Consider the following 27,383-nt stretch of genomic DNA (forward strand, 5'->3'; position numbering starts at 1 on the left):
GGGACTGAGGAAGTGAGGGAGTTGAGAGCCGCAGTACTTCGGGGGAGCTGCCGTAGGCACGCAGCAGTGTACGAGACACAACTCTTGTCAATGCTCATTATAGGAAAAAAAAAAAGAGGACATTTGCCAGCTAAAGTGGTCCACAGTAATCTGAGAAGCGGTCAGGTTTGACTCAGGCGCACACAACATTTTTGGGGGGAAATCCTGAGCACATCGTGTTCTCATTCCGTTTACTTAAAGGTCAGATCCTTGCCAGAGTGAGGCGGATGCAACTTAGAAGATCCTATGCCACGAGAACTGGTCCGAAATGCATTAATAAAGTGTTCTATTTAAACATTGTAAGCTGGTGTATTCACCACGGTAAAAGCAGATGGTGGAAAGAATAATGCAAAGATTTGAAAGATGGAGTTCAAAATGCCCATCATCTTGGGGAAGTGCGCATCTCAGTAAATTAGAGTATACCCAAAAAGTTTGTTTCAGAGAGATGTTCATGTTTTTTAGGGTTATTGCTAAAACCAATAAATATTTGGGGAGGCGTGAATGCACAGTCCAACTCTGGTCCACTTATGAACCTCAGCCTCAGTTCAGTTGACGTGAACTATGTTGCAGTTCGAATATGTGAATGCTAAGCGAACCGCAGACCGACCCAAAAGCAGGAAGCGGACTGTAGCGCAAGGCATTCTGGGTAAATACAAGTGAATCAAAAGCTGCTCTAGCACTAAATGAGATAAATGAGTCTTTTTGTGGCACAGTTGCCGCTGCAGCCTCGCTCTCCTCCATGTCTGTTTACATTTCTTGAAGAAGGAAGTTGCACTCGGTGTCTTCTTCAGATGTTTTCCTGTGGTTTCCTTCAGTGCTTCTCGGTGCAGCGCCGCCACAGGGGAGGGGTGAAGCTTTTTCAAAGGGTTCGGATCGTTTTGACACAGTGCTGTGTGAAAGGGAACCGGCTGAAAATGTGGCAAAACGTTGCGATTTTGATCTCAAATTTAACCAAATCTACTGGACCGTCAGGTGTGAAAACACCTTCATTCTCCTGCTTATTAGCAAACTGGTTGAGAACTGGTTGAGTAAAGCTTCATCACTGCCTCCCGGTGGACACTTGTTTGTGTTTATCCGAAGCTGCCAGGAATACGTCCTCTGCTTAACCCCTGCTCTCTGTTGACCTTCAGCCTGGATCTACCCATTCCAGCATCCCTCCTCTCCTCCGCTTCCCTCTGCAGCTGGGTGATCATCTTTCATCGGGGGAGGGAGGGAATGAGAGCTGCTGACTCATGGTAAAGGATTAGGATGAGCAGGAGGAAGAAATGGGTGAGTGGGGGTTGAGAGAGAGAGAGAAAGAGAGAGAGGGAGAGAGAGAGAGGGGAGTTTTCCGTGGCTTCTGCTGCCGCTGAGGAAGAGCTGCAGTAGTTTGCAGCCGGAATACTCATGAGGAGTTGCAACACATTGCCTCCCCCTTCACTCCCTTCTTCTGCTGTTGTGTTTTTCATCCAGGATTACACACACACACACACACACACACACACACACACACACACACACACACACACACACAAAGATATGAGGCCAGAAGCTGGATGCAGTGCAAGCTTTAACCATGACACGACCTCAGCTCACTCGCCAGCCGCCCTTCATCAGCTTGCAGTTGTCGCAGAGCCTCTCCACAAACTCCTGTCTTTAGTAACCCAGGTGAACGTGCAGCTGCTGCAGCTGGGGTCCCTGCGGATCTCATGGGGTGGGCTGTGAGGGTAACGCAGACGCCTTTGGGGGATTGCAGAAACCATGACGGATGCATGACGGTTGTCAGCAAAATGGTGCATTGCGAATTTGCAGCTTCAGCTTGCAGGCCACACACACGTGCTGTCAAAGCAGGATGCATGGACAGCTTTTTTTCCCCCCTCTCTCTTTGTTTTTGTATTACTGTCTTAACAGCATGGAGCGCTGTAATGACGCCACAGTAGAATGCAAGTGGAGATGGTAAAAATCCCAGAAAGTTTTTGCTGTGGGGTCAGGGAGCTCATCAAGCTGTCACACTGACATCAATTAACTGCTTTCAGACAATTGAAGGTGGCGTTGCAATTTCCATTAAGTTACACACAGAAGCTGCTTCATGTCGGAAACGTCGAGATGCCTTCAAAATAAGATATCACCTTCATAACATAATGACCAAAGTTATCTTTTTGCCCAAAGTGATTTTTTCCCCTTTCTTTTGGTCTAATTAATCTTTAGGCAAAAAAGAGGTGGTGTTTTTTTAATTAATCAATTAATTTATTTTTTGCCTTTGGGTTATTATTTTAGGAAGGTTGACGATACGCAATACGACAAAAGTCACTCTTCCTAGAAACAGGATATCATATTTGAGTTTAATTTGGCTATTGATACTTTATTCAGCAAGTATTATTGAAATTAAGATTTACAACAGCAATAGATGACAAAGCTGCCTCTGATGCAGGTGATCTGAAGCTTCATGAATGGACAGAGGTTCCTGAAAGACTTGACAGGCGAATGGGTATAACAGCACTTTGTACCAATCTGATGGCTAAATAACCTACTTAACAGATTATAAACAATTATATCCTTGTCTATTTATTCAACATTTCAGCAGCAAAAGACAATCGTTTCTGAAAGTGAAAAATGTTGTTCACTTTGTCAATATGATACAGTTTTAGCTGTGGCTTGAAAAAAAAGCAACCTTTTATTTTGAAAGGGCTTTCGGAAGTGCTTATTCCTTATTGTGAGCGTGACAGCTTGTTGTCCGCGCGGTGACACACAGAGAGAGAGGAAAGAGAGAGAGAGAGAGAGAGGTGCGGAGAGATAAGGTAACCTGCAGTTGGACTCACATGGTCCTGCTGCAGCGGACCGAACACCACCACAACTCTCACAAACCTCTCCCGCTCAACTTCTTCTTTTAGAACAGTTTCTCCCACTGCTCCATCTTATAGTTTTGTTTGTCTTTTAGAGGAATTTCTTCTTCTTCTTTTTTTTCCCCCCGCATCCTTGCCGCGCGCAGCCCGGTCTCGCGGCCAGACTCGCGGCTTGGCGGCCGGCGGAAGCAGCGTCATGGCCCGGGAGAACGGAGACACCGGCGGCGGCGAGACGTGGAAGAAACAGGTCGATGACATCAAGAAGAGCTTCGACTTTAAAGAAGTCCTCGGAACGTGAGTAGACCGCCCCTGAGAGTCTGCTTTATATTCCCGAGGCATCCTCAGCCGGAGTCTGCGCGCGTCTCCCGCGGACTCCACAGTGACACTTTGTTACTACGTCTGAATAAAAGCGACTCTTCACACTTTATTCCTCGCTGTCAAACAGCCGTGGCGTGGATGGGGAGGGCGCTCGTTGACTCTCCTGCGTGAAAATGCACGCACTGCAGTCTGTGGCTGGAAGCGTCGTTTAATGATTCTTCACAACATTTCAACAATGACATCACAGCATCGTTGCTGGTAGGGCAGCTTGATGCTCCCAGGCTGGCGTGTTGTTCATTACATGGAGTTAATCATTGCGACCATTCAGTTATCAGGCTGAGCCGATTCACTAATTCCCCTTTGGCAAGAGCACGGCTTTCCCACTGGTTGCAAATCACTCTATTTTAGTCTAAGCTGGCAGCCTGATATAATGCACAAAGCTTCAACTACTTCTTTATTGAAAAAAACACACACAACAACAACAGCAAGAAACCAGGGATCCACTGATAAATCAATTGGTGATGTGCCAAACCTGATCCATCTGAAAATCAGCCGCTGTCCTCTGGCTCTGCCAATAGTCACCCCATTGCTGCCAACTTTACAAATTTGTCACTAACCTTCAAAACTTTTCAGACAAAAAAAAAATAATAATAAAAAATCAGCAAGTTGGGCTCTTTAAAGATTGAAGATCAGCAATCTACCAGAAATCTGCAAAAGGTGTATTCCTAAAACAAAACAAAAAACCCCAACAAACTCTTCATTTTATGAGGTAAGGTGTTTTGTTACATTACAACTACAAATGTCGATGTAGTTTATTAGCATTTTACGTGGCAGACCAACGCAAAGTGGTGTAAGGCTGTGTAATGGAGAGCAATTGTTATAGTTTTTAAGGTATATCTAAAGGAAAATTGGATTTTCGTACAGCCCCCTTTATTCTGATACCTATAAATAAAGTGCCGCTGGTAGTCTTTAGAAGTCATAATAATGAGTTTCCTGTTTTTTAATTTTTTCTTAGTGTAAATTCGGTTTCTCTGTGAAGCTTTTGGAGTTTAAAGATATATTTTTAGACTCTAGTTTCCTGTATTGAACAATGAATAAACTGGATATAGGGAGAGGGGGAAGACATCCAGATGCTTGGAAGACGGTGAATTTGTGTCTCATCTCATCAGATGAGACACAAACTGTAGCTTTTTGGCCAACATTCAAAATGTTCTGTTTGGCAGGAATCTGATATGATAATCACCCACCTGATTGCGCTGGGTCTCCCCCCGCAAGACCAACGGTACGGCTGCAAGGAACAGTTTGTTTAGGAATGCAGAGAATATTTCGATTGGATGGAAAGTCCTCTCTGTGATTGGCTGGTCGTGTCACTTATTTCTGCAATCTTTGTCAAGTTGCACAGACAGAACGAAGCACACCTGCCAGAACATCAAATGAGCGACGGAAATGCACACAACACGTTATTCTTTGCTCACAAAGATGTATGCGCTCACATCAGTCTCACTGCACGATGTTACATGGTGGCGTGAACGTGACGTCATGCACAGAGGATTACTCTTTAAGGCTGAGTTATGCTGGCGCTTTCAGAGGTTTCAGTTCAAGCTGATCAATTACTTGACGTATACGTTGGTGCAGTATTTTCTGAAAATAAGCCATCATATAAATGCCAGTACAGGCGAACAATGACCAGTGTTCTTTTAGAGATACAAGAACAATGTCCATTTTGGTGCCAAATTACATAAATTCAGAGGCGTACATCCAGGCACTTTGAGGCCAATGCTTCAGCTGTTAACCTAGTTTTAGCCTGGACGACTAAATCCTGGTGACCCGTCAAGACATATGATGTGCTGGTAGCCTCCGGTGTTTTCATTTCAGACCCTTCCCTCAGCATGTGCGTATTTTCCAGCCGACCCAGCTCTTTGAATGGAAGGACGTTAGCCGCCTGTTCACTTGTGCATGCAGGTGGATACAGAGAAAACACTATGGCAAGAGTCCAAAATAAAAACAGCATTCTTTTCAATGTGCTGTCCCAACTGTAAATAATCCATCTTGTTCTCCAAGGGATGATACTATCGAGAGACAGTTGTGCTTTTTAGCACTCAATTGGAGTAATAAACCTGGTCAGCGCAGCTCGTGTTACTACGACTGGAGTCTCCAGCCACTGTTTCCTTCATTTTGGAGATTGGTGATGAGCTGAAACCAAACGTATCCACCTCCGCAAAAGTCTGAAAATCACACACTGGCTCTTTTTGCTCTGCTGTGAGAGGGAACTGACAGACCTGCCTGCACATGTGCGGTTAACAAGAGTCACCAACCTGCTGTCAACTTACCAACTTTGAACTTTGACCCTATATTTAGTGGCTTTTCATAAAAATAAGTAAATTGTGATTGAACAAGATCGCAATCGGCAGGTCAGGCTTTACGGCCAGAAAACTGCAGCCAGCGCTTCCCTATTTTCCAGTGCATCTCTTATCATAAACACACACACACAAAAAAAAACGGTTATACACTTTAAGGAAGCAAACAGCACACATCATCTTTGATGACGACTGTTAAACTGTGGTGAATTTACTAGCCATCTTAAATCTCCTGCTGTTTATGTGACCACACACACATCTTTGTTTGGTTTGCCCTCAAGCTTCATTGCACTGGTGTTTCTGTTCTAGTGCTACTCCATTATCCCAGCGCTTGTGTTGGTTCTGTTTATAAAGCGACTTGTGAAGACTTTAAGTAAGCTTAGGCAGCAGCAGCGGTGGTGGTGGTTGGAGGTGTGTGTGTGTATGTGTGTGTGAGGGGGATTTTCTTGTTGATGACAGCAAGACTCAGACATCACGAATTACAGCCTGAGCTGCAGCAGTATCACTGTCAGGGTCGTAAGCATTTTCCTGTGGGAGTTAGAGGCTTTAGGAGAGGAAACTCTGAGGTCGGACATGTTTGCTTTCCTTTTCAGTCAGGTGAAAATTTCCCTTTAAACCAATTATCTGCATCCACTTCCAGTTTAGAGGAGTTATCTTGTTTGGAGATGGGTGTAGGTTGGGTTTAACGAACGAATTCAGAATTTGGGACGTTCAAGAAGCAGGGTTAATTGTTTTTTAAAATCTTCTCTTCTTTTCCTTTTTGCTGCAGCGCAGCTGAAACTTGGAGCAGGTGTGACTCACGCAGACACCTGCGTGAGTCTCCCTCTGCGTGAGGCACAGCGGCAGTGATCCGAGTCGGTTCTGTTTGCCGGTGCTGATGATGGATGTTTGAAACTGATGCGTCAGCAGGAAGGGGGAAGCAGGACGTGTGTGTGTGTGGTGGGAGAGAGGTGGCTGCAGTGACTGAATCCCAAACAGTCACGGCTTTCTGTCCTGGAACCAATCAGATAATTGTTGTTACCTGAGGCGGGTCAGCTGGTTTTCTGATCGGCCAATGGACGACCGCAGGGCACTTCCTGCAGGAGAGAAGCTGCGGTGTGTTTTCCGCTTCAGCGGGTTTTGACCCCAGGAAGTGATGTCAGACACCTGACGCTGTCATCCTTGCATCCTCTGGTCCGACTCTCTGCCTGTGCACCTGAACGCCTCACCACTTCAGGTTTATCATCCTCAGAGGGGCTCAATTAGAGCCGCAGCTGTGTGCAGAGTGATGTGTTCGAGTCTCTCCCTGGTGTCTGATTACCCCCCCGGTGTGTATGCAGTGTGGGCCCCTGTTCCTCACCGATCAATTATTCAAGAGGAACAGGAGTGTGTTCTTTGTTGCGTGTGTGTGTGATCTGCAGGTGGGCTGCACATCTCAGCAGGAGAGGTCACTGTGAATTGAGAAAGTGCAAAGAAAATAGTTTATTCAGGGGAGTCTTGATATAGTTGGTGGGAAAGTAAAAATACACATAAACAGGTTTTTTTTAAGCACATTATTAATCCATTTGTTGCTAATAGTAGTGAATCTGATCATTAAGCACAATGCGTCATGGTGGATGAGGGTGTTAAAATGTAAACATGTCACACCAGCAATTCAAACTAATTGATCCACCCAGCATTTATAAGTAAGGTATGCAAGGCCAAATGAACCAAAATGCAATTCAGTCAAAAGTGGCAAAAACAAATTAGAGGTGCAGAAAAAAATTTCTGTTCTATAAATAATCGCAAATCTATGTCCTGGGAATTCTGAATCGATTTAAAATGTCTCCTAGGGGCTGTGCTGTGGTTGTGCAGGAGTTTAGCACTACCCACATATGGCAGTCTCAGTCCTCAACGTGGCTGTCGCAGGTTCGATTCCCAGGCTGGCAACCTTTGCCGCATGTCTTTCCCCTCTCTCGTTACCCACATTCCTGTCAATTAACTATCAGATACAGGTGAGCTTAAAAAATGTGCATCATCATTATATCACTTGAAAACGGTCAGTATTATTATTTATTTATGGTAAAACCAAATTTCTTATTGTGACATAACCCCTACAACAACGATGCCATCATTTCTCGACTTGAAATTGACCCAGAGAACCTTCTGTTGGAAGGACGTTCATCTCGTCTGCATTGAGCTAGCTAGACGTTGCTGGCTAGCAAAGGGCATGCTAAAGCCCTACATTAGCCTGGCTAGATCAGCGCTGGATTTCAGGTTGGATGTGACTGCAGAAGACCTTTTTAAAGGAGAAGTGTGTGTGAGTGCATGAGGATGGAACTGGAAGAGAGATGTGATGGAAATGCATTGTGGGAACGTTACAGTGCCGTCCAGGGCATGCTGCCCTTAATTGATGCTCCACTTCCCCGGTGCCGGCACTGTTCTCCGTTCCCTGTTTCTGGGACTCTGCAACCCACATCCCTCCCAAGTCATTTTGTCCTCTCTTTATCTCCTCTTTATGTCTACAAGTCTGTCCTACATCCTTCCCCACCACACCACCACCCCGCCTCTCTCGACGGTGCAGGGTTGCGGTGCCAGCGTGCGTGATGGACTTTTCAAAGTTCCTTTCACTCGTGGTATAAATAGGATCTTAAAAATAGAACAAAAGATGATTGTTAGCTTTGTAACAAAGCCAGCTTCATCAGTGGACTGCCAGCCTACGCCCTGAACGGTGCACAAGATGTACTTTATTGATCCCAGAATCGGAAAATTTCTTCACATTTACAAACATTTTCATTCTTTAACAGTTTGATATTTATTGATGTTTATAATGTCTCCTGGGTTATTTACCAGTTTTGTTCTGCAGTCCATTTTATAAAACGAGCAAAAGGAAACATCTGACGTTTGAGTGCAGTGGAAGAATGATTAATCTGCATGCAGCCATTTACCAAATGACTGCAGCAGTCGTGGCCATTAAAGAATGGCTCAGAGCCACACAGAAAGGATGAAAACACAATATGTGTGTGCATCATGTTTGCTCACCATCCTAAGCCTCACAGTGCCATTGTTTCTACATTGAGGCCGTGAAGTCTTTTTAAGGAAACCAGCAAAATGGTGAACTAGTTTGTGGGAAAACAACAAAGATGTGTACTCTGGGTGAACCTTTGGGGCAACAGAGGAGTCTTGGCTCAAAGGTTCCTCAAATTTCTTTTCACATTTTCCTTTCTAATGGGGATTTTATGTGCAGTGTGCCTTTGTGTTCAACACAAAGGCACACTGCACACTTCAGTGGTGGAATCACTGGAAAGGGAAATTGTGCAAACACCAAGGAAAATTTTATTTTTCAAGTTTTTTTATTGCTTCCATAGACATGGATTCAGGGAAACAGGTGCCCTTGCTTGTTGCTGAAACCATATTAGATCATCATTTCAAACTCTTCTAAAAATGAGCAGAGAGCCTTAAAAATAATTCCAGTTTTATAAAATCGTGGTTTTATTTTTTCAGGAAGGGTTTGATTTGTATTCATGAGCGGTTAAAATATGAATCAGACTGGGGCACCACTAATAATATGACTAATAATATCCTATAAACTGTTACAGAGGCAGATGGTATTTTTTCATGCTTTGTAATGCAGAACAATTGCAATTTACTTTAAAGTATTTAAAGAGTTTTTACATTTTACATAGTTTATAAAATGACAGGTTTCATGTGTAGTACTAACATGTTTAAAGGAAATAAAGTGTGATAAAACATGACTAAGTACATATATCTATCACTGGGAGTAATATTGCATAACTAGAGACGCACCAATCAATCAGCCTGATCATTTTTAACTTTGATCCGTAACTGGAGTCCAATATTTTACAAGCACAAAGATGTGATGTGTTTATAAAAGGATTTGTAAAAATTTGTAATTTACAGGGTGTGTAAATTATTTTGTTCTTGCTACAGTATGTTTTCACTTTATGAGCTTGTTGAGAAGAAATGAAAGTTATATTAATTTTTTCAAAATGGATATTTTTCATCTGATCACCAATAATTAACGGCGACTAGATCTGCTGGGACGTTTCAAAGTAGACGCTGCTGGAGTCGTTTTCACTTATGGACGTTAAATCTTCTTCACTTCCATGTTTGCATCCTGGAAGGAAACCATTCCCTATAAATCTTTATATACTCCTCAGAGACGAACCAAACTCCCGTTTCTCCTTTAAGGTTGAGGCTGAAGGAGTGAAATGAGATTCAGCCTTAATCCCATCAAGCAGTGCTCTAATTAATCACGTGATGATGAGCTTTTATCTGCAGAGTTGGAGCTTCGGCTGTTTAATCATATATGCTAATAATGCAGGAGAAGCAGAAGCGTGCAGACCTTCACTCACGCCATCGTCATATGAGATGATTTTTGTCTTCAGAAAGACGCACAGATCAGAATCAGATCAGGAATCTGATGAATCCCCCATGTAGCTTATTGCCTCATATAAACTTGGAATAATAATTGCATTATTACACTCTGTTTATCCAGCCAGTCCTTTGAAATTCATCAGGTGCCAGGATGCACAAAGTCATCTTACTTCCTTTGACTGACATTTGATGATAAAGCAACAGAAATCCAACAGCTTGACATCTGAGGAATGATCGTCGATTTTTTTCGCCAACTTATTTTACATCACGTTTTTGTGATGGTAGAAAAAAGATTCACTTCGGAAGCATTTAGGATTTGCATTTCAGCAATTTGATACATATTCTGTGAGTGAGTTAAATGCCAAATGTTTAATGGAGCATCAATTATTGTCGTTTCCAGTAATAGAAATTTGTCAATTTTTGCCTCAATCAGCATTGATAGATAAGTTGGATGCATAAAAACCAGCATACTTTTAGATCTAGTTGAGAAAATCCAGATGAAACGTACAGGAAACCTGCTTTTATGCATAAACAGGGATCATCTTGCATCTCTGATTGCGAAATTAAAATCCAGGTTCAGCTGAATGTGTTTATTGACCAACAGAGAATCCATTTAAGTTTTGAGTTTTTTTATTTTTATATCTGAGCAAGAATTTAGATTGAGTTACAGACAAATAAGTATAAAAACGTCATTAAGAATTTAAAGGAAAGTTGTCTGTGACATCATAATAACATGAACAGGCTGTGATGTCACATACTGCTTTGTTGTGTAACACGGGGTATATAACTCCGCTTGGTAACATTCTGCCAGGTTCCACGGTATTTCAAGAAGAGTAGGCATCAAGTTCAGTTCGGAAGAAACATGGAGTTATTGAGGAGAGACGTGCAGTTGTTAGTGGATGGACACGCCATATCTGCTATCAGTGAATACATCGATCTAACACATGAAGACGACTGGCTGGATCGACAATTTCTGGACCTGGATGAAGGTATCGAAGAGAGGACGAGATACCTTTTAAGTTATTTAATGAATGTTTTCTCCGGTTTTGTCAGGGACGTTTCTGAGAACCTGAACTACGAGTATGGCGATATAAAAGTCATGTTCGGAGATCAGGTCTCTCAGGCCTTTGCCCGGGCGATGGGAGTCGACGAAGTCGTCCAGGGAGACTGTGCTCAGGTGCTTGACGTCCTCTTCCTGAAGCACATAACATCTATGTCTCCCATGGATGATGAAGACCCCTTGTCGATTCTGAGGCCGGGCTTAGGTCTCAGTTCTTTGGCGCGAGCTGTCATCAGTTTAGTCCATGAACTGATGACAGCAAGGAGACGCGCCGAAGGACTGAGGGCGTCCCTAGAGGAACAGAGACAGGACACAGTGCGACTTTTTGTAAAGTCGTTGCTGTGTCTGGGCATCAGGGAGTCAAAGACACGGAGGTGTCTTGATTCCCTGATGGAGGCACAGGAGCGCATAGTTCATCATATCTGCTGACATCAGAGCCATCCGGTGGAAATCCAGGTGGACTGGGTCCCTGGGCTTGTGAAAAAGGTTTTCAGGGACCTCAGAGAAACCTTTGGATGTTCTGCCGGATGGGCTCTGGGCTTCATGGAGCACGAGATCGTCGACGACACAATTGTGTCGTCTCTTTTAACCCAGATTGAAAAGCACCAGAAGAAGAGGGGCAGTTTTTTCTCAAAACTTTCTTCTGGTGCCAACATCTTCAAGAGGTATTTTATCAAATGAAATGCCTCTTGAAGACGTCAATCTCGGCTGTCGATCTCGGCTCCATGACGCCCCCCTGTACCTCCGCCTCTCTGTTCCTCTGTTGGTCCTGGTATCGAGTCCTCTCTCCGTGCCTCCGTCGGTCCCAACCCCAAAAAGCCTCCAATAATTACCTTAACAATTATTTTCAGTCATATTTGATCACTTTAAATGTTACTTAAAAAGGGATGCATAGTTCGTACCACTGTTGCCTTGCAGTTTGATGGTACTGGGTTCAATTCTCGGCCCGGGGTCTTTCTGCATGGAGTTTGCATCATCTCCCTGTGCATGGTGGGTTCTCTCTGGGTACTCCGGCTTCCTCCCACAGAGTCCAAAAGTATGACTGTTAAGTGGGTTCTCTAAATTCTCCTTAACGAGTGTGTGCGTGTGTCTCTGTTTCCCTGCAATGGACTGGTGACCTGTCCAGGGTGACCCAGCCTCTGACTTGTTGACCGCTGGAGATAGGTACCAGCACACTTCCTGACCCCATACTAGGCCGTAAGAACATGGTTGGATGGATTATTTTCAATCATATTCTATAAATTTGAATGTCACTTAAACAGAGAGTCAAACTGAATTGAGCAAGACACAAAGAAAAATCAGAAATCGGTATAAGTGCAGCAGGTTTTTCTTATTTATTCTTAGTTTTTTTTTTTTTAGCTTTAAGTCACCGATTACTATAAAGGTGTGATAAAATAAATGGACCACATTGGTCTAACTTGATCCTACGCTGTGATTTTCCGTAAAAGTTGCAACATCAGGGAGCTCTTGAGTCCTGGTAGAGATTTAACTTTAGGACGCAGCAGTGATTTCACTTGGAGCGCCGCTGAGCACGGTTCCTGAGCTCATCCTGTGTTTTCCGCTAATCCGTTTCCAATGCTGTGCCGCCCGAGGGCTCAGAGACCAAAACCCATTCCCGGCTGATTTCCAGGCTTTTCTGCTCCACAACGACGCCTGTTTCGTGCTGGTACTCACTCAGAGCTCCATCTTCAGCCTGGTGGCCATCGTGATCGACAGATATTCGGCGGTGAAGATCCCGCTGAGGTCAGTCCGCGCTTCGTCACCGCCTGGGGTTTTATTTTATCCTGGCAAACATGCAGACAGGGAAAGCTCATAACTCGGACTGAATTTCTGAACTCCCAGAGGTGGTATTATGGCTCTCTGCCCTGGGCGTCATCGCACGAGGGGGACAACATAACAGCTCGGAATAAAATTTAAAAAAGCTCTCTCTTCATTTCTTTCTGATATTTAATGGAGTGTTATTGGAGATTTTAATAAAACATGGCATAACAATGAGGCAGATGTTGTTTGCTTAATTTAAGGATTGCTTTGAATAGATAGAGGCTATGTTGCTTAAGCCAAAGACCCGGTGAAGATGCAGCTGAAGCTGGTGAGGCAGTTATTATAGTGTTACTCAGGAAGGATGAAAACACAACTCCAAAAGAAACACAGAAACAACAGATTGCAGTTTCCAAATGTTCACAGGAACCTTCATCTTTAGAGATATGGACATAATGACTGTCGCTAACTGGTCAGGGTTCCAATATCAAGTTGTGGGGCTTTTTTGCTGCTGAAGGGATGGGTGCACTTCATAAAACAGATAGAATCATGAGGAAAGAACCTTAAGTACAAATATTGAAGCAACATCTAAAGATCTCAAAACTTGGGCTCAGATTAGTCTGAACCCAATGACCTTCAACTTACAGCCAAAATGGTTACAAAGTGGATTCAGGAGAACAAAATCATAGAATTTGTTGGCAGATCTAAAAGGTGTGAGAGTGTTGCTTCCTCAGCTCTTCCGGGAAGAATGGACCAGAACTCCAGCAAACTAATGTACGAAACTTGAGAGAGGAAACCCAAAATCTTCGACTCAAGTCAAAGGCACTGCTCCCGAATACTGATGAGACGGATGTAAACTTCTGATTTCGGAAACATCTCTGACATACTCTCACATTATTCTGGCATCTACCAAATAGAAATCATTTTACTAATTCTAGCAAGAGAAGTTTGATCTGATTTACCTTCAAACAGAGCAAGAGAAGGTGCATTTATTCTATTGTTTGGTGTGTATAACAGTGTGCGAGCCGCACTATGTTGCTCTTGAAGGTTTTAGATTTTGCATTTATTGTGAAACTTTGTGTATGAGGAGAAGTGGGCAGGTGGTGGGGGGTGGTGGGACTTTCAGCCCAGACTGACACGTGGGTCCAGAGTATTAATGATCATAAACTTCAGTCCATTATCGGATCAAGGCTCTATTTTAAGCTTCTCTGTGATAACATCCAGCTTATAATGTCCCCGATCTGGGAGCCTGTTGTTTCTGCTGCTGCTGCTGCCACCGCCAGCCGGTTAGACAGCTGTATATATTTATGAACACAACTGCATGTTCCAAAGGGAAAAGGTTAGAAATGTCATTTTTTTTCAATAAACAAAACATGGGAGGGAATATGTTTGATTGTGCATACTCGGACAATCTCTGTCGGAGGGTTGTTTGTCCTGGACCGAGGACTTGGTTTCAGCACTCTTGTGCAATTCCCGAAGGCCCTCGACAACAACATCTGCTCTCTGAGAGCGATACCAGGGGAATACAACCTGCTGGGATGCAAACTCTTGTTGTGCTGAATGGAGCAGCTGGTGGGAGACGGCTGAGTTTTTAGTGATCAAGGACGACAGCGGAGCCACTGGAGGTCAGCGATGTGAGCCGTGGAGCTAACTGCTGTCCTGCAGGCTATCGGCCTGGTTCACAACACCGTTAGGAGTCAGCGGAGGACGGGGCGCAGGAATTTGTGTCAACATGAATCAGTCCCAGCTCTCTGTTCAAGAGAGGAGGCGCAGTGGGGTTAATACAGTGTTGTAGCCAACCATGTTATGGTTTGAAACGGTACTTTATTTTGCGGTTATGAAAAGTTGGTTTAGGTCTGAAATCGGACTGAAGTGTCAGTTAAACATTGATTTCATAGAATAATAGATGTATACCTATGGTATAGTTTTCCATCTATAGAAGCACAAATCGGCTTTTTTCACTTTCAATACCAATATCTGAGGTTTAGTATCGGCGGAAACCGATCCGATACAGAGACTCAGTGTCGAATCAACTTAAAACATTTTTTTTAACGCAGACATAAATTTACAGAATTACAGATTTATTTGATAACTCTGCACCACTTAAATACACCAACAGCTTCTCTAAAAACAACACAACTTGAATTTGTTTCAGTCAGTGCAATTAGGAGTGTAACAAAATAAATTATAAAAGAAATCCCTGAAGCTTACAAAAACAATATGTTGATTACTTTGGTCGAACATGTAAAAAATAAACTGCAACATTTATTGTATCGTTCACCATGTTTGCTATGTCAGAACTTATTCAGAAAATGTACCTCCATTTGTTTAGCTTTTAACACTTTAGCGCTTTCGCTTTCGGAAAAGCCAAAAAGCAATTCAAGCTAGCATAAAAACTATTTTTTTGCTAAATCAAAGAAGTTATTTATTATTATTTCTGTTCCCATCAACCTTTTCTAACAACATAGGAAACACAGTTACTAAAACTTAAAGTATAACTTCATCTGTAGCCTTCATATTTCTCCTTCCAACCTAGCATGCTACCAGAATGAGGTTGGCACCATGCAAAACAGGCTTGACTTTGCCACACATCTCAGAAACATGAAAAGACATTTCCAGGAATATGTTGCTAGCAGGCAAATTGTAATTGTCCTGACATCATATAATGCTAATGATGCTAACAAAGGAAACAGCTGAGTTATGTTTCAGGGTTTCCATCTCCACTTAAGCACGTTATCTCTTTAGCATAAAGAGAAAAAGTGAAAAGCCAGAAAAGCTCCCAGAAAAGCCAAAAAGCATCTCAAGCTTGCATAAAAACTTCCCATAAATGTTTTCTAATGCAAAAGGAAACATGGTTAATGAATAATCAATAAAACTTAAAGCGCAACTTTGTCTCTAGCCATAGGACCAGGCTTCATATTTCCCCCTCCAAAGCAGCATGCTAACAGCATGTTGTTAGTGCTATGTAAAACAGAATATATTTTGCTACAAAATATTATGTCGTTTTCAAAATTCAAGGAGTATTTAATTTATTTTCTTTTCAAAGATTTTTTCTGTATTCAAGGAAGATTTGCAGTGATGAAGAATGGATCCTCTCTGGAGCCAAGCAGAGAAACAGCATCATCCCCCCCCCGTCAGACTTTGATTGGGTTATGAACTGATTGGATCAGGACTCTAGCCACTCTCTGGGAAATGCTTCCAGACTGTATTGTTTTGTTGTACGATTTCATTTTCGATCTTCTCAAACATCAACATCCGCTCTCTCAGAAGATCTCCGAGAACATCTCCGGATGTTCTGATGGCTGAAAAATAGAAGTTGTCTTCAAAATATTAAGTGTTGCAATATCAACACATTATTTTGCTCCTAAACCAGTTCTTTTCTGGTGTTTCGTGGCTGCTGTGTTCGCGTGAAAATGTACCAGATCTGCGTTTTTAAGTGCAGGAGAAGTTAGCAGTCGACCCTGATTGGCGATTCTGCACTCGCCTGAACGGAGGAGCAAATCAGAAAGCAGCTTTGCATATTTTGTCTTAAGGCTCTGCTGCTTGTGATGGAGGCAAAAGAAAATATAACAAAAATAATGGAGCTGAGGAAGGAGGAGGACAAAGAAGAGATAACGGTATGGAAATGAGGAATTGTAATCAAACAGCAATGAGGGATGGAAGCAGGAGCTCACATAAGCCTGAAGGGAGAGGGGGGGCTTCAGGGGCCCTTTGGCATTCATGTTCCACTTCTGAAGGATAAATATGTTGGAAGTGGTTTCGTTCTGCTACTCGATCTCTCCTTCCACCATCTGCTGTTGTTGGAGCCAAGAAAAGCTTTTGTTCTGAAAAAAAAAAACGCCATCTCTGTTTAGAGCTGCAAAGCATTTCGAAACCTAAGTGGTGTCTCATTATGTAAATTTCAGAACAGAGGCTAATAGAATCTTCACACGAATGATTTTGAATCTGTTGGTTCAGTAATGATCTAATTGTAAGCAGCAGCGATGGAGGCAGAGCTCAGGACCAGCCACAACGAGCTTTCCGTCAGCCGGCCTCTGTTGGAGGCCGTCCATGTTTCCCTATCCATGCTCCTTTTGAAAAGATTAATCCATGGCATGAACAAGGAGATCTGGGCTTTCTTTTAGAATCATTTCCTTTCGTGAGTCCACAGAATGAGTTGGAATAGATTAAAGCTGAGCGCTCTCATTACGGCTGCACCAATTGCAGTTTTAAAAAGCCCGGCCTGCCAATTCCGATTTTGGTAAATGCCTACTTATTTGGTGTGAAAAGTCTCTAAATATAGCAACAAAGTTGCTAAGTTAATAATAATAATAATAGCACATCATTTGCATAGCACCTTTTTAAGCAAATGTTACAAAGTGTTTTAGATTTTAAAAAAATTAATTAAAGCGTCATCATTGACGCAAGAAACACACACAAAAATTTACCAAATCAGTTAAAATATATAACAATGTAAGACAAAATGAAATAATAAAAATACAAAAGAAATTAGAGCATTAAAAGCCTTGTCATAACTAATGATTTAAAGCAGACCATAAAATGGCTTGTTTAATATTTGTAAGTAATATTTGGGATAAGTTGGCAACAGTGGTTTAATGTTGACCTCACATGTGCAGATGCAACTTGCATTTTGCATGTTGGGTTTGATCACCATTCTCCCAAAATTCAAAAAATCTGGGTCTATTTATTATTCAACCGGATTATCAGTTTAATCCTAGTTCTCATAGCTTTTAAAGGATGTTTATATCAGTTTATTTTACAGTATGATAACGTTTCACATAGCTGAACTTTGAATTGTTTGACTGGTTACGTGTGACCACAATCACATTATCGCCTCCGGATGTTCTGATGGCTGAAAAATAGAAGTTGTCTTCAAAATATTAAGTGTTGCAATATCAACACATTATTTTGCTCCTAAACCAGTTCTTCTCTGGTGTTTCGGTTCAGTGCAAGGTAGTGCAAATAGTTCTGTCACTACTAGTGTTTTATCTAAGTACCACATCGAAAACTTAGAAGTGTTACAATTGACACAGGAGGGTGAGGTTGTGGGTTCGTGGCTGTAGCATTTCTAATCAAGCCCATGTCCAGCTGGCTCATGTCCACAATGAACTAATAGTGTCATATGAAGTATTGCCTGTGTGAGTTTCCTCACCAACAGTCACATGTCAGATGGGAAATTTCACAGAACATGAGTTCAGAGTAAACAAAAATGGCCAACAGAGAAGAAGCAATGACGATAGTTTGTGGTCATATTTAAAGGACACGAAACACTACAACAATGTCTTCAACATCCACTGGTCTCTGTGTACCATGAACTTGTTTTGTCTTCAGCATTTTGGGTTCTCTTCTATGTTCCCGTCATCTCGCTTTCTTATCGGCCACCCGTCTCGTTTGTCCCTGGAACACATACACCACATCACACACGTTGCGACATCGGGCCATGCAGTAGATCTATATTGACTTTAAGACCAATGTTTTGGTCAAATGACATTGGTAAAAATCAGAACCTTGAACTCTCAGCTACTGAGAAACAACGACTTCCTGAAAGTGTGGAGTATGATGAATCTTGAAATGACTAGATCTGATTTTACCCAACCTCTAACGTTCAGTTTGCCTGTTACTTGTGTAATAAAACAGTTTACTCCACAGCGCACACAATTTCCGGTAAACAACCCTGTGGGGAGTAGGGCCATGACATCTTTGCCAGAAATAAAATATCTAAGCAACCCTCTGACTCCGATTTTAATTGCTCAATATTTGACCAACATGAACTGATTGGCTTTGTTCACCTCCTCCGCTGGCATTAAATTGAAGGGAGATGAGAATCGAGTGGAGTTGCGTAGGAAGGCGATGGCCAAGCTAATGTAGAGCTTAAGACAAGTTTTCGATCAAATTATGATTTCTTTCTATTACCCTGTCTAATTCTGCTGCCGCTTTATAGGTGACAATAGAGCATCTTTATGATCTTTGCTGAAGTGTACACATAACTGAGACAAATATCTAGAGCGCCTTATAAGGCCACTTGGTCAAGCATTTTTTTATGTTGTGCTCACTATACAAAAATGTCACCACAACCTTTTTAGGGTCTTATGCTAAGACACCCTCGGTAGTAACACCGTGTACCTAAGTAATATTTGGCAGGCATGCGGCAGGGTCACCGTGGTTACCCCTAGCTGTTGCCCATCAGATTGTGAACAATGGCTGCCGTTAATGGAAGCAGTGCTGCGGCAGCGCTGCGGCCGACCGCCATACACTCTGTCTTCTCGACAGGTAATTTAGGGCAGACCACCACTTAACACACAAACACAGAGAGAGCGAGAGAGCAAACACAAAGAGACATGTATACACAACTCCCAACTGCATGAAAATCTCTGGAAGCTACGACACACACATTACAGTGCTGTGAAGTGAAACACACACCTTTACAAGGGACACACAGCTGCGCTGTAGGGGCTTTTTCTGTACTTTAGCAGGCCTACTTTTACTCCACCCCATTACTGTACTCAGATCAAGGTGATTCAGGCTTGTTTTTTTTTATTTATTTCTCCTTGGCCTCCACTTACTGTGCATCATAATTTTATTGTACCGCACAATGACAGTGAAGTGTTTTATCTTATCTGATGTGTGTGTTGTTATGAGGCTTGTTTTGACCCACTTACACAACTTGTGAAGTCATCCTTGAGTCGAACACAAAGCGACACCGTGCAAGCGCATGCAGACACAAACACAAATGCAACCAGTGGCACAGAAAGTGGGTTTTTACTTCACTGGGCACCAAAATGATGGCAGAAAACTTATTTCTGTTTGTATTTTCCATGTTGAACAGCAAGGTTATTATAGTTAACGAAAACTAACTAAATTAATAAAAACTAAAACTGAGAAAATATGTTTGTGAACTGAAATAAATAAAAACACCACAAGGTGACATAGTTGCTTTAGTGTTCTGTGAAATGGCCCTGGGAAATTTATTTTCTTTAAAAATTGAAATAATTATTAGAAAACTGCTGTCTGTATTTGCTCAAGTTAGTTTTATCAGTTAAAATGCGTTTGATTTGTTTAATAAAATGTGATAGTTTCACATCTCATGGATCTGTCAAAATTTATGAATTTAGTTTGCTTCACAATCCATGAAAGACTTCAGCTATCTTTGTTTTTTCTGCAACCTTTTCCTTCTACAATTTATTCTTTCATTCAACTTTCCATTAATACATTTGGCAGATAGTACTTTAACCTGTAGTCTTCAAAATGAACAGAAATAACAGCTTGAAATCACTTGAAATTGAAAGTAGAGATTATGGGGTGTTGCATTTAAATATCAAGAAAATCCAAAGTGTGAACTGATAGTGTTGAGCTCTTATATTCTCAGTCAACTGCTTTGGTCGGACTAAACATTCCTGTAGTTTCTAATTGACTAATGAAGTTTGCATGATTTTGGGGAAGGACAATCACATCATCCCCCCGACAGCACTGATAAAGTCTTGAGTCACTTCTAATAAGCCGAACTGCTGCCGGGTACATTTCACCAAGCAGCCTTCTGCCACTGTTTACACTCCCTTCTTGTGTGTGTGTGTGTGTGTGTGTGTGTGTGTGTGTGTGTGTGTGTGTGTGTGTGTGTGCGTGCGTGCGTTTCATTTGTGCCTTTGCGACATTGGAGGGTGATTACATGAGTTTGTGTCTGTTGGACTGAGCCCAGTCAAAGCTTCCTGAGTAACTGGGAGTCTGTACTTCTGTCTCGTTAACACCTGCCTCTCCATGTGTGACTTTGTCGGGGCGTGACCACGGCTTACCGCAAAATGTTTGTTTTCCTGCAAAACAGATGCAGCAAAGTTACTGTGGGGGGAGGATTTACAAGGCGACTAGTTTAGGCAGAAGGAAACTTGTGTACGGGCATGACGGCGTGGTGGAAACGGTAACGCTTGTTTTAATCCGGGAACACAGCTCTGGAAACATGGTTAATCTGTGAAATATTCTATGCTGAAAGGTCTAGGCTGTGCAGATTTTAAGTTTTTAACTGTCTGAGAACAGTGGTAGATTTTTACTATAAGCCATAGGGGCGGTTGCCCAGGGTGGTATCACAAAGGGGGTGGATTATTTATTTATTTGAATGTTGTTCAATTTCTCAGAAAATCTAAATATTACCTCAAAACTATACAAAAGGATATATTTTCCATTAATGTAAGTCTATTATAAGGTATGTTGGCATACTCTACAATACATGCCCTGGAGTTAAACTATTTATTGACTTAATTTTTATTTTTTGTGAAACTCGCTCTGAGGTTTATTCTATCATTTGTATAACCTTAGCAGACATAGGCCAGGTGGGCGGTTGCCCAGAGTGGCATTAGAAAGTGGGTCAAACAGAGAAAAATAAATAAATCAGTTGCGCCTCTGCCTCAAACATATTTTCTGTTACTTTTACCCGCCTGCAGTCGACGGGATGTTGGAACTTCCTGCTTGAAGACAAAAACACAGAGACTATTTTATTTCCGTGGGAATGCACTACATTTTATCCTACCCCCAAACAGAAGTTCCAGCATTTTGATCAACTGGAGGGCTGCAGAAGGATTAGCTCATCCTTAGCACCATTTATTCAAAACCTTCCATTATAGACAACGGTCTGATCTTGTGATGAGAGCCTGCAATATCATCACAAGTGATTATCATCTCGATTTCTTTTCTAATAGCTTTGAATGTTCATTTAAATAAAACTGGCTCTTTTAGTGGTGTTGCTACCTGGAGGTCTGTGAGGATGTCAATCCTGTTTGTGTTTTAGAATGAAAGCTAAATTCAAACTATCCAGGTTACCCAGGCTTCCTCTCAGGGCTGAGAGCATAAAAGGAGTATTTCTTTTCATCTCGCCGTCAGCATCTTCTCAGTGAAGAAGGCGGCCTTCAGTGAAGAACAGATGACCTCCGCCGTGCCCTGTAATGTGTCAGGTCAAATCTCTTCATCTTCAGCTGTTGCTGCCTCTTTTCTTCTCCTTTTCTGCTTTTCTCACCGCTCCCCCCTCCTGTCTTTTTGTTCCTACATACGGCTCTGCTCAGCATGAAACTCTTGGATTCATTTCTACTTTTTTTTCCATTTTCTGATCATATGTGTGTCATTCGCCGACATTGTCATGTGGACAGTTGTAAATGCATGACCCCAACTCTTAATTGTAATGTACTTATGGGTTACATTACAAGTAATAAATGTGATTCCCACGATTATTTGTGGATATCAAAGGTAAATGTGATTTCCACAGCGACGGATGTCAACGTATTGAAAGTCTTGTGAAATCCCTGCGTTGGTTCGCACTGTTGCCATGGAAAAAGCCGTACCTTGGTGGCTCAGTCAGCATTGGTGGATCTGCGTCGTGTTGAACTGAGTGAACATAAAAAATCTGAGGTGACGCCTCACCCTGCGCAGCTGTACCAAACTCCTGGCCCTCGGTTGGCGTTAATTTCATCAGGATTCTTGACAAGTAGATGAACAAAACAAGTGAACTAGAAACAAGTCAGTGTAACATAATCAGGACATTATGAGATGCAGTGTAGAGAATTTAAAGAACTTTCCCACTACCAACGCTGGCAACATGTGTCGACTGGAATGCCCGTTATAGAGCCTGTCTGACCTATGGAAACTTGTCAGTTTTGGTTTCTGACCTTTATTAGATGACATCATACAGGGATGTTTGGACCTGTTGCCTGGGCGACCCTTTCTCTGATAAGCAGAAGGCAATGGATGGATAGGAGAATGTAGGAGGTGAGAAAAGCATCTCAAGCTTATCTTTTTTTTATTAAAGGGGCAGCATTTTGTCAAATCATGGTCTAATGTTATTCTCTAATCATAAACATACCTGGAGTGTTGCCTTGATTCTTTCATGCATGTCTGAGAAATCCCTTCATCTCCTTTGGCAACCATTCAGCTGTGCAAAACGCCTGGGTGAACTTTTTTCCACTTTTGAGGACAAATCTCCTCCATGCTGTCGTTTCCTCCTCTATGATTCTCCAACTCAACTCCTTCAGACTAGCTATAGCACTGGGCAAACACCTAGTGGAACTGAGCCTCAGCTGAGCTCATTAAACGAATGGAACTTCGTATAATGAGCTTCTCAGTGGAACTCCAGTAAAAACGTTGTCAAAGGGTTAATAGAGGAGCCATGTTGTGATGACTTCCTGAAGGCAGAATTCCGAAAGAGCAGGAGCTTCTTAAAGAGACGGAAGCCCAATTTCAAGGTGTTAAATTAACTTTTATCATTTTCATACTTGATTGTGCTATAATGTGTCAGTATGTGCCTGGAAAACACATCATACTGCCTCTTTAAGAAATGAAATAATTGTTAGGTCTGATATTAAAACTTGATTTATCTGAAACGTCTTAATTTTGTAAAAACAGAAGAAATATGTAAGAATGTTGTTACAGCAGTAATATGAACCAGTGAGAGCTTTACTTTGCCTACAGATTGGAGACAGCTTTTCTCCAGATAGATTTCTGTTTCTCTAAATCTCCGGTTTGGCTTCGGCTCTCAGGTTTTGTTTTTTCTCTCCTCAGATCCTGACATGCAGCTCAGGTTTTTTTTTTTTTCCACCTTTATATTTGTTCGGTTTGCTTTCAGCTTATAGGGACATCCTTCACTGATTTGCATCCTGTTCAGCTTGCGCTCCGGCTGCCTGTTGGACGTGCTGCGGTTGCGGCGGCCCAGCGGTCGAGAATTTCAGAGGAAATTCTTGTTTGGCGTCTGTTCTGAGATTTGTCGTTCTAATAGCAGAGACAACTCGTTAGACCTTTCATTTCAGCGCTAGCTCCCTCTTGTTTTCATCTCTGCTATGGGAGCCCCAGTTAGAATACAGACTATAATTGGTGCTTAATTGCTGCCGTGGCAACAGTGTTATTTTTTTTCTTTTTGAGCCTGCGAGCTCCGCTACCAAACCAATATAGTGCATGTGCACTTTTCCATTCCTCATTTCCATCCCGGCTTGTGATTTTGGTGCAGGAATAAACAGTTACGGTAATAAACTTTTTCTTGGAATCATGCTGTTCTTTGTGCCTGTGACATACATGTTTGCGTTCTGCTCCAGTGCGTTCTGCTCCAGTGCGTTTGCACGCAAGCTGTAATAAATCCCCTTCCATCACGCCTTACCTCCTGTTGCCATAGTGATTCAGATCAGCAGTTTTCCCACCTGCCGTTTGGAACACCAACAATCATCCAAACATCATTTTAATCCATTTAAAGTCCATTCAATTTGAAAGTTGAGTCACATTTTCCATGTTATGTTTCTCTTTTCTAACCAGTAGAGTGGGTTCCTGTAGATTTAGAAACCATTTCAAGTTCTGAGTGGGAATAAAATGTGTCTGGGTGTTGTCAGAGCGTCTTTTTAAGGAAACTGGTGGAGGTTCTATTAGTCATTGTGTTGACTTAATAATTCACGGAGTCAATCTGGCAGCTTTACCAAAATTGGTAAATGGCTAATTCAAGACATAACACCATTTTTTTTTAAACAAAAAACTTGATGGATGAACAAATGAAAGTTGTTTTTACATCATTGACCAAGCTTGTCAAACTATTGGTGTGTTTCAGTGTGCTGTACTGGTGCAGAGTTACCACATAAAGTTTAGTACAATACTTCAATATGTGTGTTTTGTTTTGTTGTTTTTTTTAAAAAAAGGGATTTGCTTCAAGTCCATCTTAGCATTTTTTCTTCATTAGATTGTATCGGATGATATCAAACCGCAGATATCAGTGCATTGTTAGGTACAGTGGAGGATCTGTGATGCTGTGGGCCTGTTTCTCTTCCAAATGCCCTGGCAACCTTGTTAAAGAGAAGTAGCAAATATAATAACCGAATTGTGTTTCTTATGCAAATACATTTTTGAGACACACCTACTTGCACTGCTATCGAATTCAAATAGAACAGTTTCCAAAGCTCTTAAATCCATTCTGCCGTTACTCCCTTCAACTCATTTTTCCAGTCTGCCTCAGGTTTCCCCTGCTTGTTTTTTCCCTCTTCGAGCGCATCCTAGGAAACAGTAAATCTGAGCCTTCTCGTCACCACAACGACACACACCTCTGGCAGACTGCTTTGTATTCAGGGAGCTCAGGAAGATAACGGTGTGTGCGTGTGAATGCGGGCTCTGACTTTAGCGGCGAGCCGTGTAATTGTCCTTGTCCATGCTCAGTCATTATCGGGCCTTTTGCTGTGTAACGACCTCTATTCAGCGGCTCCCATTTCTGCTTTGATTAAACTGATAATTATTGATGGGACAGGAGCAGACCTGCTGAGCTGCCCCTCTGTCTGCATGTGTGTGTATGTGTGTGAGCCACATTAACAGATTCTTGCACAGTTGTCTTCAGGTAATGCCTTCTGCCTTTCAGTTCTTACTGATTCAGGATAAGACTGAAGTTGGGTTTAGACTTAGAAGCTGTGCGTCCGGTTACATCTGAATTTAGCTAGTTCATCATTTCAGAAAAAGCATAGTTAAACATGGTGGTGGTAGAGTGATGGTCTGGGTCTGCTTTTCTTACTTGCTGTAATTGGTGAATCCATGAACGGCTCCTTTAGGACGTTCTCCCAATGGAGAACATCAGTTTGTGACCTTAGCTCTAAGCACACTCAGGTTACGCAGAAGGACAATGATCCAAAGAACCGCAGTAAATCATGATTGTTTTGGGAATAAATTTTTTGACACACTTTTACTTAAAACCCTCTAACTCTGTTGAGTTAAAAGCAAGAGTTTCCTCTACTGTAATTTAAACGATTACTGAGGTTTTCAGGGAACTGTGATGCAAAATGTAAGTAGACTTTTGAAATGTGGCTAAAAAGCATTTGCTGGTTTGGAGTGAATCAACCAGGCTACTAGAAAGCATAACATCATCAGATGTTGATATTACGCATGGTAGATGTTGCAAACTCACATGGACAACACATCTAAAAAAGATGAGATTTTTGACACACCCCTCTCAACTTCCTCTCCATGATGGAGGTTTGGACTTAAACATTTCGGCGTTTCGTGCTTCCAGTAAGGCACATATCCTTTTCTGGATCTGGAGGGGAGCGTTCCACCACATCTGTCCCACCTTCAAGTACCTCTCACCAGCCACTCTAGGCTGCAGCTCTCCCCTCTGTCACAGAGGTTTGTACTTTAAAGTTTTCATTTTCTTTCTGTGCCTCTTTTAGGCCACAGACTCACCAGTGGACGGGAGCGTCTGCTACGTCGGAATTTAATTGGCAAATGTGTTTCCATCTCCCCTTTAGTGCTTTAACTCTTTAAGCCAAAAACCACCTGAAGCGAGGGTTGAAACCTTTTCTGCGATATTGTGGCAGTCTTTTTCAGATTTTGCCATTTTCTATCAACCTTTTCTAATGTGATACTTCAAAATTTATTACAAATGCTTGATGGCAGCCTTTACCTCTACGGGTGGCAGAAGCCAGTACGAGGTTTAGGGGCCTGCTAGCTGTTCATATGAGGCTGGGTTGTTTTGGATAAATGTCTTTCTTTAATGAATGAAATCATCAGTTGAAATCTGCTTTTTGAATTCACACCGGTCACATTCACCAGACATTCAGATTTGTTTGGATGATTTGAAACATCTGGAATAATTGGACTCAGATATTTTGACACTGAGGCGTAATGTAGAAAAAATAGCGAGTCACAGTCGCATCATGAAAATCTTGGAAATCAAACATGAATTAGATGATTTCAAAACCTTTTTTTTTGTTTGTTTTTGACCGGATGGATTTCCAGCTCGACGTTGACGGCTGCTGTCTGTCCCCACGTCAAACGTGTCACTTCCTCCTCTCTGGTCTCTCCCTCTCAGTGTGTGTGAGCATGTGTGCGCCTTTGGAGACAGACTGTTTCCCTGTTGGATACACGCTCCATCGCGAAACACTCTTGCACACGCCGTCCCTGCCAACACTGTTTTTCTTTTTCTTTTTTTTCCCCGGCAGCAGAGCAGCACTGACACAATTACACAGGTTCATAGAAGAGGGAATTCAGTCATCTTTGCCGTAGGTAACAGTAGCAAAGCGGGGACTTCAGGCCAGTCCAAACATACATCAAATAGGTCCACCTCGCCGGTCCTTCAGCCTGTGCTTTGGAGTTGCAAAACCAAATGACTTTCAGGTTTGAAATAAAGTAAATTTGTTGTGTTCGTGCTTCTGACATGCTGCTGGATGCAGTTTCTCCCTCATTTGCATTTTTCTTATATTGCTTCTGTGTGATTGTGTGATTTATTGGGATTTTTTGTGCATAACTGTGGAAGTGGAAGAAAAACGATACATCTGCATCTTTTTTCGAGATGTATTTTTATTATTATAAAAATGTACTTTACATCAGTGTGCAAGATAAACCACATTACTCACTACATTCATGGTAAAAACATAATGCAGGGAAATGGCATCCAGAGCACTGGATGTCCAGTTGCATCGTAATGTCTCTGCAAGCGTTTTTATAGTAGTTGCGGGTTTCGGCTGTTCACTAGTGGTTCCGGTACCCAGCTTGGTAAGGCGGTCCACTGTGCGTGCTGTTCTGCAAGTCATGTTGCGGTCGCAGCAGCCGAGTGGATGAAGGTATCTTGGTCAGATGAGTCCAAAATGAAGCTTCTTGAACAAACCAAAAAAAGTCTAGTTATGAGAAAAAGAGATGTTCGTCAAAGTCCTTACTAATTGTAATTAGCAAGAAATATTCAGCTTA

General features: G+C 42.2%; 1 protein-coding gene across 1 annotated transcript in view; it reads left to right on the top strand.

Annotated features, from left to right (window-relative positions):
* Nucleotides 1–3,057: 3,057 nt before the first annotated feature.
* Nucleotides 3,058–27,383, top strand: part of camk1da (calcium/calmodulin-dependent protein kinase 1Da) — a 63,067-nt gene continuing 38,741 nt past the window's right edge. The window contains exon 1 of the mRNA XM_055055562.1: nt 3,058–3,155. Coding sequence (XP_054911537.1) covers nt 3,058–3,155 — 98 coding nt within the window. The remainder of the gene's footprint in view (nt 3,156–27,383) is intronic.

The sequence above is a fragment of the Poeciliopsis prolifica genome, unplaced genomic scaffold (assembly GCF_027474105.1).
Source record: "Poeciliopsis prolifica strain line A6 unplaced genomic scaffold, Auburn_PproV2 SCAFFOLD042, whole genome shotgun sequence".
Classification (NCBI taxonomy): domain Eukaryota; kingdom Metazoa; phylum Chordata; class Actinopteri; order Cyprinodontiformes; family Poeciliidae; genus Poeciliopsis; species Poeciliopsis prolifica.